The 14,176-nt window shown below is 57.2% G+C and overlaps 4 protein-coding genes across 4 annotated transcripts; 2 read left to right on the forward strand and 2 right to left on the reverse strand.

Moving 5' to 3' along the window:
- Positions 1 to 3,402: 3,402 nt before the first annotated feature.
- Positions 3,403 to 5,697, reverse strand: B0H18DRAFT_1067994 (uncharacterized protein). Its single transcript, XM_048031186.1, has 3 exons — positions 5,666 to 5,697; positions 5,032 to 5,613; positions 3,403 to 4,978 (listed from the first exon to the last, which is right to left on the reverse strand). The coding sequence occupies exons 2-3, from the start codon at positions 5,447 to 5,449 to the stop codon at positions 3,762 to 3,764; spliced, it is 1,635 nt and encodes a 544-aa protein (XP_047884632.1). The 5' UTR covers positions 5,450 to 5,613; positions 5,666 to 5,697; the 3' UTR covers positions 3,403 to 3,761.
- Positions 5,698 to 7,550: 1,853 nt separating this feature from the next.
- Positions 7,551 to 8,556, reverse strand: B0H18DRAFT_446669 (uncharacterized protein). Its single transcript, XM_048038134.1, has 3 exons — positions 8,121 to 8,556; positions 7,916 to 8,051; positions 7,551 to 7,806 (listed from the first exon to the last, which is right to left on the reverse strand). Exons 1-3 carry the CDS (start codon positions 8,333 to 8,335, stop codon positions 7,675 to 7,677), a joined length of 483 nt encoding a protein of 160 aa, XP_047884633.1. The 5' UTR covers positions 8,336 to 8,556; the 3' UTR covers positions 7,551 to 7,674.
- An 845-nt stretch (positions 8,557 to 9,401) lies between these two features.
- On the forward strand, positions 9,402 to 10,916 carry B0H18DRAFT_895011 (pheromone A receptor-domain-containing protein; the record flags this gene model as incomplete). The annotated part of the gene is made up of 4 exons (XM_048041397.1): positions 9,402 to 9,507; positions 9,560 to 9,862; positions 9,919 to 10,501; positions 10,553 to 10,916. 4 exons carry the CDS (start codon positions 9,402 to 9,404, stop codon positions 10,914 to 10,916), a joined length of 1,356 nt encoding a protein of 451 aa, XP_047884634.1.
- Positions 10,917 to 11,362: 446 nt separating this feature from the next.
- On the forward strand, positions 11,363 to 14,018 carry B0H18DRAFT_1068005 (major facilitator superfamily domain-containing protein). Its single transcript, XM_048031187.1, has 13 exons — positions 11,363 to 11,843; positions 11,901 to 11,972; positions 12,081 to 12,217; positions 12,282 to 12,430; positions 12,486 to 12,565; positions 12,619 to 12,707; positions 12,776 to 13,099; positions 13,147 to 13,206; positions 13,236 to 13,269; positions 13,359 to 13,435; positions 13,498 to 13,516; positions 13,569 to 13,680; positions 13,736 to 14,018. Exons 1-13 carry the CDS (start codon positions 11,622 to 11,624, stop codon positions 13,792 to 13,794), a joined length of 1,434 nt encoding a protein of 477 aa, XP_047884635.1. The 5' UTR covers positions 11,363 to 11,621; the 3' UTR covers positions 13,795 to 14,018.
- The last annotated feature ends 158 nt before the right edge of the window (positions 14,019 to 14,176 follow it).

Below are 14,176 nucleotides of genomic sequence, written 5' to 3' on the forward strand. Positions count from 1 at the left end.
GTAGTCAACAGGAGTGCTTTATATATGCACTTTTGGGGAATAAAACCAGAAGGCGCTATACGATTGGTCTCCCCAGATATCGGAACAGTTCACCATGCGCTGGAGAGACACCTGGTGAGCGATGGTCGTGTATACGTCTTATTGTTCTTGCGGGAATCCTATCGCAAGGGTCTGAGAAGGTCTAGGAGGACGGTGATTGATTGGCATGGATTCCTATAGCGCGCGCTCTGGTACTGTACCGTTGTCGGGTTTATGACGCTCATACTGACTCTGTGCTCAGTGCTCCATGCGGTGCTCAGCGCGAACTCATGGTTCAAGCAACTCACTGAAGTGCTTGTAGCTCTTAGCTACACGGGTTTTTTCACTGGCTTTGGACGAGCGGGGAGCTTTGGGTGAGCGGGGAAGTGGCAGTCTGGGAACCTTGGAGATGAGAGTCACCAATACGGCTGCCGTGTAGGTGAGCACACGTTCGGACTCTCGAATACAGCTAGCGCGCCTCGTGCACAATAGAAAAGGACACGCTGTGTTTCTATACGGACCGCGGTGCGTCTCTGGCAGTACAAATCCTCTATATCCGGCTGGCGTTATTGTTATGCGCGGGTCATGTGACCGCGTCTGGGTAAGGATCGCGTTCTAACTTCTCATCGTCGAGGACCGCGATTACACAACACGGTATGTCCGCGACAGATAGCACCATTAGCATGAATGGAGAACCACATGTGCGCGCGTTGGCATCATGGTATAGCTCCCGAGCTAACCTGGCTATACACCGACTCGGAGCCTGAATGCACTAGCAGCGACAGGTATTCGTGTCTAGATGATTGCAATGCAAGTCTATTATTCAACTGTGTTCTATACTCTATCTGCCAATGTGCCACATTCTCTACATTCCCTTTGCGATGGTGCTATTGTCGAGTCACTCACATGTACACTCATAGGCTGTCCAGTTGGTTCAGCAAGCTCCTGACTTACGAATGCGTGCCGAGGTTCGGAATGGGAGGCAGGAGATATCTACTCTACAAGAGGCGTCGATAATTTTCACACGGCAGACAATTGGACGAGACAAAGATGACATCTCATTGGCTGAGAGACGAACACCGAGCGCTGCCCGACCTCTTGAGTCTGACGCGGCGCCCTCAGCCACTGTGCGTTCCTCCTCTGCAAGCTCGGAGGCCCTCGCTCCACACGTTCTGCACAGCGGACACTTTTTCCATATCCATGCAGATGGCTTGAATTTACTTATGCCGCTACACTGCCGTCCTTTGCCCGCCTTCGCCACAATAACTCGGCACAAATGGCAGCTATACCACCGCCTGTCAATACTCCATGGAGTGCGCGTCGGCGTGAGGATCGTCAAGCGCAGGAGATGATGAGCCCGACTAGGGATTGCAGTGAAGGCCAAGGTATGCCAGTCATATTCTCACACTGTACTATCCTCTTAGTGAGCGCTTGAGCGACCGGATGACAGGACACACAAGCAGGTTAGGTCGTCCGAGATGCAGGCTCCCGCATACAGATTAGAGGGAAGTAGCCGGAATGTACGTCTTTCTTCCCAGTGGTCTGAAGCACCGGAGTTGACCTTCCCCAGGGTGCAGTCGCCGTGGTGACATGAAACGCGATGCGCACGCCGAGCGCGAGCGCGCCGGGCGAACGCCCAGCACGCAGACACGGCCGACGAACGCGCATGGAGCCAGTGGACAGGCGGGCGAGCTGGTGCGCAGGTGGGCACACGTGGATGGGCGGGAGAGCGAGCGGGCGGGAGAGCGGGCGGGCGGGAGAGCGGGCGGGCGGGAGAGCGGGCGGGCGGGAGAGCGGGCGGGCGGCAGGCGACAGCGCACACGTCCACCGCCGCCCGTGAGCGTGGTGGCCGAACACCCAGTGCACGCAGACGCGGCCGACGAACGTGAACGCAGGCATGCGAGCGGGCAGACAAGTGGGCCACGACATGCACAGCGAGGGCGAGAGCGAGGGGCTGGCGGGCGTGACGTGCAGCAACACAAACTTCAACAGTACAGGCACAAGACGCACAACGACCACGAGCATGCAGGGCCAATGCCCTGCGTGCAGACACAGCCGACGAACGGATGGTGTGCGCGAGAGCTAAAGAAGGGCATCGGGGAAAGGTGAGTGCAGACGCACGCGAGCGAGCGCGCTGACTGCAGTCACAGGGCGCGGCGACGTGAAGCACGGCGGGTGACGGCGCGCACGTCAGAGCGCACCGGGCGAATGCACGTCACGCAAACACGACCGATGAACGGACCACCCGCCGCGTGTGAGCGAAGAACGCGCAAGGGCGAGTAGACGGTGGGCGCACGGCAACACCACCAACCACTAGCGCGCAGGGCAGAGGTCCCCTGTGCATGCGCGGCCGATGAGCGGACCACAGGTGCGAGCATAGCGGCGAGCAGGAGGAGAATGGGTGGAGGGTGAGTGCGGAACCGAGTGGGTGTGGACGCGAGCGAGCGGATGGTGGGCAGACCCCACGCGCTGAGCAAAAGACCAGCAACGGCGACGTTGTTGGGCAGGCCGGCGCACGCGCAGCACACCGACCGCGAGCATGGAGGGCGAATGCCCAGTACGCAGACACGGCCGATGAACGCGCACGCAGGCAGACGAGTGGACGGGCGAGCGGGCACACAATCGGTCGGGCGAGCGGGCACACGACCGGACGATGACACACGCATGGCGACCGCGAACTCGCAGGGCGAGCACGCAAGCCCCGCCGACGAAGGGACTGCGCGAGCGTGAGCGAATGGCAGGGTCGGGGCATGCGCAATGCGCCGACTGCGAACGCACAGGGTGCCCCGCATGCCAACACAGCCGACGAGGGCGCCGTGGGTACAGCGAGCAGGCGGGAGTGCGTGAGGATGGCGCGTGAGGGGCGAAGACGGAGGACGGGGAGGACGGCGGGTGCAGGCAACAAGCCCAAACCCGCGCAGATACTGCCGAGGTAAGTCAACCAGCGGTCCACTGTCGACACCGGCGGTGAACCCGGGCAGGGTATGGGTGCGTAGGTCGCGGGTCGCGGGTGCGGTATGCGCCCTGCGCTCCCGCGGTGCTACCCGTGCCCATCCTGGCCCCGTTCACTAGCACTAGCCATAGTTTGGATAAAAGACGACTTGATCGTAAACGTGCTATGGAATCCGTACTTACATCAATGTTGACTAAACTATTGCAAGCAGAAAAATGCTCGATGAGGCCACGAAGCCGACTCCCGAAGGGAGGTGGCTGAGTGGCCTTTGCGTACAACGTATACGTCTTCGCGCACAGCAGTACTGGCATATGACTGTTGTGTAGTATAGCTTTGAAGCTGACTCCCCGTGCGGCCGAAGGAGGCGGCTGACTTGGAGTGGCCTTCGTACCTCTTCAACGCGCATAGCACTACTGGCATGCAATCATTGATAACCTCCAGTCCGTAGCGGAGCACGGGTTTCCGCTAGTTATCCATTAGTTGAGTCCCGGAGCGAGATGTGTAGGGAGTTAGGTAAGGAGCATACGACGGCCGCGATACACATTACGGAAAAAGAACGGAGGATCGGCTGGGCGATAGAATATTAGAGGCTACAGCTCGGGTTGGTATGCATACTAGTCAGACAGCAGGGAGCGATAAGGGCGATACAACATGGACAAGTAAGGACACAAACACACATCGGTGGCATACTGCCACTCCATAACTTACGCGCCACAGGACCGGCAATAATACATATGATACAGCCAATATCTCACCATCGCACTCCCCTCTTCCTTTGGCCCAGCATCGTTTAAACGACGGCCTTGGGGAGAACGTTACGCAGTGGTGGCACCAGCACGACCATGATCCTCACGCTCGCGCGGTATGGCCATAGCAGGATCGTCTGCGCGCACTCGAGTACCCACTGGTGGAACGACACCGGCGCCGCTTGAGCCGCTCGCTTGCGCGCCGCCGAGCTGCCCCCGCTATGGCTCCGACTGCGACTGCGGCTGCCGCTCTTGCTCCGGACACGGCGGGCTTTGTGATGCGCGTCGTTCGCCGTCGAGTGGTGGTCCTTCTCGTTATCGGTAACGTACGTCCCCTCGGAGTCGGCGTCGCCTTCGCCGTTCAGCTCGGCTTCCCCGTCGGAGAGTGCAGACTCGGGGATGGTCGGCAGGCTGGGGTCGGGGGCGCCGCTCGAGGATAGCCTGTGATGCGCGGTCCCATTTGAGCTTCGTGATGTACTCTGGGAAGAGGGCAGTGACGATGGCGAGCTTCCGCCAACCAACTTCTCAAGCGGTGTGTCTGGCGCGCCCAGCGACCATACCGTCTTCGGCAGACGCACGACCCCAACAAAAAAGGCGCGGACATGACTCCAAACACGTCGGTACGCTCGCTCGTAGGCCGGGGCAACATAGCCACGCCGGAAGGCGTCGATGTCCATCCGCCTATTCTGCTCAACCTGTAGCAGGCCCTTCTCCAGCGCCAGCACGCGGGCAGCCAGCGCCATCCGCGCCATCTCGGTCTTGCGCTCGCTGCGCTTTGCGTCTCGCTCGACCTCGCCGAGAGCCTCGCTGAGGTCGTCGCACACTTCCTGGAGCCGGCCGGCGAGCGTCGTGCGTGCATTGAGTTCCTGTACTTCGCGGTCGAGGATGTCGAGTCGTTTGAGGAGCATAGCGTTGACGGTGACGTCCTCCGTTTCGTGCTTCTCGGGCGGGTAGTGGATGGCATCGTGTAGCGCTTCGGTATGTCCTTGTATGCGGGAGATAAGGTGCGTCCATGGTCGGATGCCAGTCGCGAGCACGAAGAGCGTCGTGCTGAACCAAGAGAGCGACTCTGTCTCCCCGATGGCCGACAGGACATGCTTCAAGAAAGTGGCACCAAGTAGGGGGGATACGCCGGTGACACAGAGTAGGAACAGCTCCTGCCGCCGTAACTCTGTCGCAGCAAGCTTGGTGACACGGTCGGGTTCTCCGGCGCGCATGCCCGACTTGCGAGATCGCGAGGCTTGGTAGAGCTTCCAAGGAACTGAAAGAACAATTCAGTTAACGAAACTTGACATAAGCAAGGATAATGCGCACCTTCGATGAGCTGGTGGAGATAGAATATGAGGAGTATGATGAGGAACAGGTTCTTGATGTGATCCCCTCCGGTGAGCCAGTTCCCAATGGGAGACACGCAAGCGACGATAATCGAGAGGTCCAAGTCGGCCCATGACGTTCCCGACCGCTCACGCGAGTACGGGGTGCTGCGAGGACTCGGGATCTGCGGCCGGGGCAGCGGCGGAACTGCTGTTCCCTTTCCCTTTCCCTTCACCGTCGCGTAGGCAATCTCCTCCTCACTCTCATGTTCGCTTTCGTCGTCTTCATCGTAGTCCGAGTCGTCTTCTTGCAACACAGCCCCTCCAGACCTCGTCGGCGAAGAAGGACTGCGTCCGGAGTGTCCGTTTGGCGTCCTTGCACGCTGAGAGGGACCCGCCTGCGCAGCTTGCGTCGCCATTGTAGTTCAGAGAGATGAGATGAAGTGAATGGAAGAGAGAGGAGGAGAGTGCCAGTGTCGGCGCGTGGAGTGAGCGAGGCTGCTTCAAGGCCGTAGGCTCCGTTCCGCCTTGCTGGATCAGTCACTTCCGCAGCTCCTGCGTGTTCGCCGCATGTAAACGAGCCCTTTTTTGTGTAAACTTAGCGGCCATGGACAGAACACACCAGTTGGACTTACGTTCGGAGAGATGGTGATTGTCGGCGGCAAAGGTGGCAGGACGCGCTCACGCCGTCACGCCACGAAATGGCAGTCGCATGACGCGCGCCGGCAATAGCGGCGATAATATCCGCCGTCAAATTCGTAGTCTAATTGAACCTCCAGTGATGGAAGTCATCGTAGTACAGTAGTAGTACGTACGAATCAGACATGCATGATAGATGTTACAATAAGAGCTACACTGCAGTGTCTGTCGTGAACACCGTATAAATAACCATAAGAGTCTGTCATCCACTGCTCTCTGTGAGCAGCAAGTTCGTAAAGCGAGAGAAGTCGAAGTCCGATGAGGGAGTGTATGGCGCGTCTTGAAGCTTGAAGCTTGACCCCTTGACAGTGGTCCATGAGACGCATGGATACCAAAGCAGTGATCAACGCGCATGTTGGAAAGAGGATGTAGATAAGGGCAGAAAGTGGCAAGGACTGGCGACAATCTGCATTGCGGTTAGATACCACGAGAAGAGGGTAGCGATGATACATACTTACCAGAGTCGAAGACAATTATGCGACAATGCACATTTGGGCCACGATCTGCCCGTTCGAGCATGTCTCGGCGTGATGCTCGAAGTCCTTGAGGATATCCTCCTGCGCGTCCCGTGGCATGATGGCGTACTCTGCGCCCACAGGCTCGGGCGGAGAGAGGACGAAGAAGTCGTCCATGGCTTGTGCTAAACGCACTCGCACTGAAGGTGATGAAGGGAGAAGAAGGGAGTTCCTCGGCGACCCGCGCGCTATTTGTTCGTCTATATATGTCGTTTGGAGAAGGCTGAAGCTGCACTGTGTCAGGGGCGTTCTGTACGTTTTATACCACAATGGTGCTGCACCTACAAGAATTAGGAGATGTCGTCAAGCGCACAGCGCAATGTGTCCTATGACCTGCGGCAGCGACAAGAGAGCGCGATAGGAGAGGGGGAAGTGCAGCACGGAGCTTGCTGTGCAGCGCAAGTCATGACGACGGCCACAACTCGTCCACGCACCACAGCCAAAGCCCCCGGCGATTCAGAGTCAACAACAGGATTCGTGGAGCACATTACCAATTCAGACACGAAGCGATGACCGAAAGAGAACGACAATTGGGAGCGTGGTCGGCAGGCCGCTTCGGGCTGGCGCGTGCGACGGCGAGGTTGGGATGATACGCCGGCAGCCTCACGCATGGGTACGGAACTTGAGTCATGAGACGGAAATGGGAAGAACTTGATCGGATGGCGGGGATGGGTGTTCTGCGCGGATCAGTATCGAGATGCGTAGACAAAAGGAGGGAACAATATCTAGTCGACTGCGTCACTAGATTCACAGCCAGATAGGCTGCCGCAGGTACTATACCGCCGGTACGGGGCCACAGGATGTGGTTCGTGTCTCCGGACACCTGTACAGCTCGTCTTCATCGCCAACGCAGACCGTGCGGAGAAGAATGGCACCGTCGGCAATCCACTGAACGCAGCCTTTCTGCCGCCAGACACGGAGGCCACGAAGATGATGCATCTTACCGGTATTCGGAAGATTAAAGCAGCTCATTAGCGGGACATCGCGGGCTAACCACTGCATCTAGCTCACGGAACAGTTGCTGTGAATTCACTGGCAAGTTAACAGTGAGCCGTGGCATGCAAATTCTCGACCACTTTTGCATTTTACCTTACTACACCTTCAAGGTTACTACGTTCATTGTGAACGTGAGGTGGTTCAAAGGACCACGCATCGACCTGCGGAAATGAGTGGACGTGCATTTTGAGAAGTGATCAAAGTCCACCAGAAGGTGTGGCCGGGCGTCTATTAAATAGTATCCCGAAGCGGAAGCAGCGGTGAAGGACAATAAGCACTTTAGCGCCGGCGGGGCGAAGGCGCTCCCCAAGCGCTCCCGCAAGACAAAAGAACGGTGACAGTCATATACTGCACCCTCCTCCTCGCCATCCTCCTCCCTCCCCTTCCTCCCGCCACGACCGATCGGTCTCTCGAGCTCGACGGATCGTACCAGACTATGCCGACGACGATATCGGACGACAGCGCGTGCTCGCCGCCGTCCGCTGTTTTCTTGGGGATAGCCCTGTGTTCAGCGGGTGGCTATGTTCTTGTCTCTTGGACTTGACGATGCATCGAAACAGTTGCTCCTACACTCTTGGACCACAGGGCAGTGAGACGAAAACAATAACACAGTTCGCGCCGAGGCGCGGTGAGTGTTGTTGCCCACTGCCGTCACCGGATGTTATGCTCACTGACCTCAGTGCGATGGCATCTACCCAGGTCGACGACGGGTAGTGGCAGTACCATTATCCACCCTCGACGACGGAGAGCTTCAGCCATTCGAGACGTCTCATTGCACTCCATACTGCGTGCCGCCCCGACTTGGCGAAAGGTAAGTGTTGTACTTGTTATCGTCGGCCCCCGCTTAGCCTCAGTCTGAAATTGGCTTGTCTTTCTGAACCTCATGCGCGGCTCATCCAAATTGACCTCGTGAATGCGTTCGCGATTTGCAATTGCAATGGACTCAACGCCAACACCTCTATGCATACCATCATTGTGTCGATTGTCGCTGACGCAGGCTTTGGCTAACGACTTATTGCTTCGGCTCTGCGTCCTTCTATTGACTTCGTGCACTGAGGTTGTTAGAACTACACTTCGGCTGCTGATCTGGTTCATTTAGACAGTCCTGCCAATCATCATGTCCCATCTCCACCGACACAGCGTAATCTGGGTCCAAGACCCACCCTACTGGGAATCACTCAGGCGTCCTTGGCAATATTGGCACCATGTCAACTTGGTCTCTACGCTGCCTCTTGTGCTCTGCGAATCCAACCTAGCTGGTTGAGTATTCCCCTTGTCCTTTCGTACCGGACTTCGCACTGCGGTATTCGTCCTTCGTTCACGTGACAACAGACGCGTCGCTAGGTCTCCCGAGGAATCCAAACAAGGAGAGGCTGGAACACCACCATCTCGTGCTCAAGAGACTTCTAGTTCTGGTCCGGAATTCGCATTCGATGTATGCCTTTCTGCTCGTGCCTGCTGATTAGACGCGTTATCGCTGGAGCTCCTCCCACAGTCTCGGTACTGGACCGTGAACTCCTTCCTGGTACTCTCGTTGATGTCTCAAACCTTCGCTGATTTACCTCTGCCTGCGACTTTGTTCGAAACCTCCAACTCAGTTTTCCGTCAAGACGACGACCGGCCTGTTGCTGCATCAAATTGGGGACTCGCGTCGCTGGCAATGCGTCTTCGACAGAACGACTTCTCCGCATCCCGTTTTGGAGTTCCCATTCGCACCTCTTTGGTTAGCGGCTGGGCATCTCGGCTTGATGCTCCAGACGGCGCTCGTGGCTCGTGCCCGCGTAGCCGAGCCATGTGCCCTCATGTGGTGCCTGCCGGGATCTGCCTCCGTGGCTTCATCAAACGGTCCCAATCCGGAAGCAAGACAAGGTAACGTCTATATCAGGCAATCCGTGAGAAGCATCGTCAACCTCCGCGAGCATGGTGATGGCGCTCAGATGCCAGCCGACGCACAAGCAACCATCCGAATACGTACACAAGGGCAGAGAGCGTGGTGAAGTATTTCATGGACGCGCTGGCGAGGACTGCCCTCCAGCAATCACCCATCTGTGCATTGCCGCAGTCGCCCGCCCTCCTCCCTGCAGGCTTCCAAGTCTCCGCCCGTCCGGCGTCTTCTGTGCTACCTCTCTTCACCGCGTTTACCCTCGGAGATCTTTACGCGATGGACGCACAACTGGCGTCGTGGTCAGCGCAGCAACTTGCTGCCACCGCTCTCTCCTTCATCGGGTTTGTTCTGGTTAGCATTCCCCTCTACTGGCACTTGGAAGGTACGTGACCGCTTCGCTATCTCATTACGTCGGGCTCACAAAGTGACGACAGCCTGGAACGTTGGCTGCGTTCTCTACATCTTCTGGTGCGGCACCCAGTGCCTCATCCAGTTCATCAACATGACCATCTGGCGGGACAACGTTATCGTCTGGGTCCCTGTCTGGTGCGACATCGTCACCCGCTTCCGCCTCGCCTCCAGCATCGGCATCTGCACGGCTTCGCTCATCATCAACCGTCGTCTGTACAAGATCGCGACCATTTCCACGGTGTCGATGACGAACAGCGACAAGCGGCGGATGATTTGGGTGGATCTCGCCATCGGTCTAATTCCCTCTATCGTGGTCGTTGCACTGTGTGAGTTCCTATCGACGCTCGGTCTGTTGTGCCTACTGACGCGTCGACCGATCCAGTCTGGTTCATTCAAGGCCACCGCTTCGATATCTACGAGGGTTATGGGTGCACATTCGAGATCGCGAACACCATCCTCTCCTACTTCCTGCTCACCTCGTGGCCGATCGTCATCGGCTGCATCTCCGCCGTCTACTGCTTTTTCACGCTGCGCGCGTTCTTCAGGCGTCGCAAGCAGTTCAACGAGCTCATGTCGAGCAACAAGAACCTGACGTTCCACCGGTACCTCCGGCTCATGGGTCTGGCAGGCATCGAGATCGCGTGCACGGTCCCGCTCGCGTCGTGGAACCTGTACATGCAGTCGCGCAACCCGCTGTACGTATGGAAGGGCCTCGGCGACCTGCACTACGACTTCTCGCGCGTGGACCAGTTCCCTGCGATCCTCTGGCTCAACAACGAGTTCACGAAGCCGGCGATCATCTTCGACATCTGGGACATCATCATCTGTGCGTTCATCTTCTTCGCGTTCTTCGGCTGCGCGGAGGAGGCGCGGAAGCACTACTCGATAGCTGCGACGACCATGGCGAAGCGCGTCGGTCTATCGACGAGCTGGCTGTCGCGCTCCACTGCCAACGGCTCCTATGGGTACGTTCCTTGCGTATGTTTGCGCTAGCACGAAGCTGACAGTTGCCTCAGTTACAACACGTCGAAGCCGACGGCGAGCGCACTGGGCCGTATCACGATCCCGACGTTCGTGCAGCACAAGCGGCGCAACTCGCTCGATTCGTTCTCCGACCGCCTGTCGACGTCTATCTCCATCGGGGAGGAAACGCCCGTCGACGACCTCAAGGTGCCGTACTCTCCGTCGGAGCACTCCGCGGGCTCGAGCACGTACGTCCCGTCGCCGATGTCCGCGAAGAGCGCCGAAAAGGCACACACGTTCGTGTTCCCGCCGCCGCCATCGCCGCCCGCCCGCGTGCACGATCCTGCGTCGCCGACGCGCGCTGCCCCGCCGGACGTGCCCGCGTCCGTGCACGACAACACCTTCGACATAGTCTGAGGTTTAGAGACCTTCAATATCCCCTGTGACCTGGACAAAACCCGCAAGATTATCCCACCCCCCTCCCACCGTGTATCTCCTGTTGGATTTTCGCTCGTTGTTGTTGCCATCACCTACTGTCACCGTTATCACCTGGGTTCGTCCTCCGCTTCACACTGTATTGTTAGCTCTTTGTACCTCACTCCACGACGCCGCCGGCTCCCATATCCCTTTGCGGCTACTAATGATATTCGTATGTATCATTACTTTAGCACCGCCGCCCTTGACGCGAGTGTATTACACGTTACCTCATGCTACCCAATAGATATGCTTGACCTTACAAAGTCGAACGCGCCGTTGTTCGGCCGTGCGCCTGCGAGACACTGACAGTGCCTGATACCCATCGATGAGACACGGCAAGGCGTTCAATTTCCCAAGCTCTTGCGCACCCGCATGGTCGGGCGACCGTCTTTGGGCCGTAAGTCCCAGTCAGCGGTGGTAATCACCTGTACGATCTGAGCTCGTCAGCATTCCGATAGCCCTCGCTGGTTTCTTTCTAGCGCGAGGTGGTGTTAAAGTGGGAGTGTGTCACCCACGGACGCGAGTTAGCTCCTCGGATCCCAAGTCGGACGATTCCTCCACCTTCCAGATACCGTTGCGTGCAAGACTCACGCCGTTGACGGTCGGACATAAAGCTCTTTCACAGCTCTTCATCGTACCACCACCATGTCGACTCGAATCCCCTCGGCGAACGAGCCTACGCGATCCTCTGACGACGTGGAGAAGAAGGATGCTGTTGCCCTCACGGAGTCTCTTTCGCGGGACCCATATCCTCATGCGTACGCCGAAGAGGACCTCTTTGAAGAGGGAGCCGTGGACGCTGTCTATCAAGCGAAGGCACGCGTACTGAACGCTGCTGTGCGGGAGATTGGAATGGGAAGATACCAGGTCCGTGGCAGTATGATCTTGTCGAGGAGGGACCGGGTGTTGACTTGTTTGAACCAGTGGTATCTCTTTGTGGTTGCTGGTTTCGGCTGGTTCTCGTACGTCGCGGTTGTCGGACTACTCTTCTGGTCTGTATTCTGACCCCCAATTTCCCGACACAGAGATAGCGTTTGGCCAGTGAGTTGCATAGGTGCCTCTTTGCGACGATCCGCGCCTTACCGCGATGATATGGTGTATCAGCTTGTGGCAGGTCTCATACTCAATCCTGTCATCGCAGAATTCCAAGTCGACAGCCAATGGTTGTCCTTGGCATTGAATATTGGTCTATTCGCCGGTGCGGTGTTCTGGGCTTTGGGGTGTGATATTTGGGGGCGTAGGTACGCAGTGCGCTTACACTTCGAGATCATCGGTCGTGGTGTATTTACTGATTGTGGACCCCAGGTGGCCATTCAACTTCACGTTGTTCATCGCCGGTGTATTCGGTCTGGCAGCCGGAGGCGCTCCCAACTTCGTCACCTTAGCCTCCTTGTTTGCTGTCGTAGGGTTTGGCGTGGGCGGTAACATGCCCGTCGACTCTGCTGTGTTCCTCGGTGAGCTGAGAGGGCAAGTGCTTGTACCGACAAGCGAGCTGACTTATTTCGTTAGACTTCGTGCCGGGAAGCCACCAGTACCTACTGACTATCCTATCCATTTGGTGGGCAATTGGCCAGTTGGTTGCGAGCTTGGTATGGGAGATTGCCTGCCTGGTCTCATTCTGTCGTCACTGACGATGCCGTAGATCGCCTGGCCGCTTATTTCCAACATATCATGCCCCGAGACTGCAACGACCTGCACCAAGTCCGAGAACATGGGATGGCGGTATCTCCTGTTCACCTTGGAGGCATGACGCTTGTTCTTTGGGCCATCCGCTTCTTCGCGTTCAACCTCGAGGAGAGCCCGCGGTATCTCGTCGGTCGCGGTCGCGACGCCGACGCCGTTGCCGTCATTCACAGAATCGCTGCCTATAACGGGCGCTCGTCTAGCTTGACCGTGGAGCAGCTCGCGGCGGCCGGAGAGCGCGCTGTGGAGGCGAACAAGGCTGCTGCAGGTGCAGCTGGCCTGCCCACACTATTGAGCGGAACCTCAGTATGGACGACGTACCACATCAGGAGCTTGTTCAAGACCGCGAAGCTTGCATGGTCAACTAGTCTGTTGATTGTAATTTGGGGCATTATCGGTCTTGCGTCCACGTTGTACAACAGCTTCCTGCCTACATGTACGTCTTCTCCTTTTCGCAGTGATGGCTGGCTCACAGTTTGACCGCTAGTCTCGCACACCGCGACGCCAATTACGGAGACAGTTCATACTACACGACCTACCGTCAAGAGTCATACTCGGCGCGATCGGTGTGCCAAGCGCGCTGATTGCTGGGTGGGCGGTCGAGCTTCCCGTATCGGACGGAAGGGTACTCTGGCATCTCCTCGGGCAAGTATTCATTACTGACAATGGGTGACATTATTCAACGACCCCTCGCGAAAGACAGGGCTCACTGGTGTCTTTCTCTTTGCGAGCACCACCTCCCACAGCTCAAATGCGCTGTTGGGATGGAACTGCGGGTGAGTAAGGCGTGCTTTCGTGTGGAACTGCCAGAGCTCATGAGACTGGGCGCGATGCGTAGGTACGCCTTTGCAAGTAACGTGAGTAGACAAAGTCACAAGGCAGAGGGAGGACTGAACATCGCACTTGCAGATCATGTATGGTGTCTTGTATGCTATATCGCCTGAGGTGTTCCCTGCGAAAGACCGAGGTACAGGTAACGGCCTGACAGCCACTGCGACTCGCGTCTTCGGGATCATAGTCAGTCAAGTCCCTTCTCAGCCTGACAGTAGCGGCTGACGACGTTCGCAGGCTCCCAGTGATAGCGATGTACGCCAACCTCGAGACAGCGGCGCCCGTGTATGTTTCGGGCGCCTGATCATAGGCAGCGGAGCTCTGGTGCTCCTTCTACCCTATGAACCTAGGGGGCGGACGTCCAGCTGAGCTAATCCGTGGAAAGGTAGGTATGTTAGACTGGTTTGGTACGAGTAGTCACTTCGTGATAAAAGCAATGGTTCTTCTTGGTGCTGTAGCCGTACTTCTTGTTGTTTTTGTAGAATGGTATAGGCTCAATGTTATGACTGTAATGAGCTCCCCTCCTCATCTGGCATGTGAATTGAATGCTTGTACTAACGCAGCCATCATGGTAAGTCGTTAAACTCGGACTGCGAGGAGAGCCCACTGACCATTTCAACATAGGAGATTACGCGCCCGGACTGGTGCTTTCTGGGGTTGAACAGCCAAATATAGCACCAACGAGA

The sequence above is a fragment of the Fomitopsis serialis genome (assembly GCF_022376445.1).
Source record: "Fomitopsis serialis strain Sig1Antser10 chromosome Unknown B0H18scaffold_431, whole genome shotgun sequence".
Taxonomy (NCBI): domain Eukaryota; kingdom Fungi; phylum Basidiomycota; class Agaricomycetes; order Polyporales; family Fomitopsidaceae; genus Fomitopsis; species Fomitopsis serialis.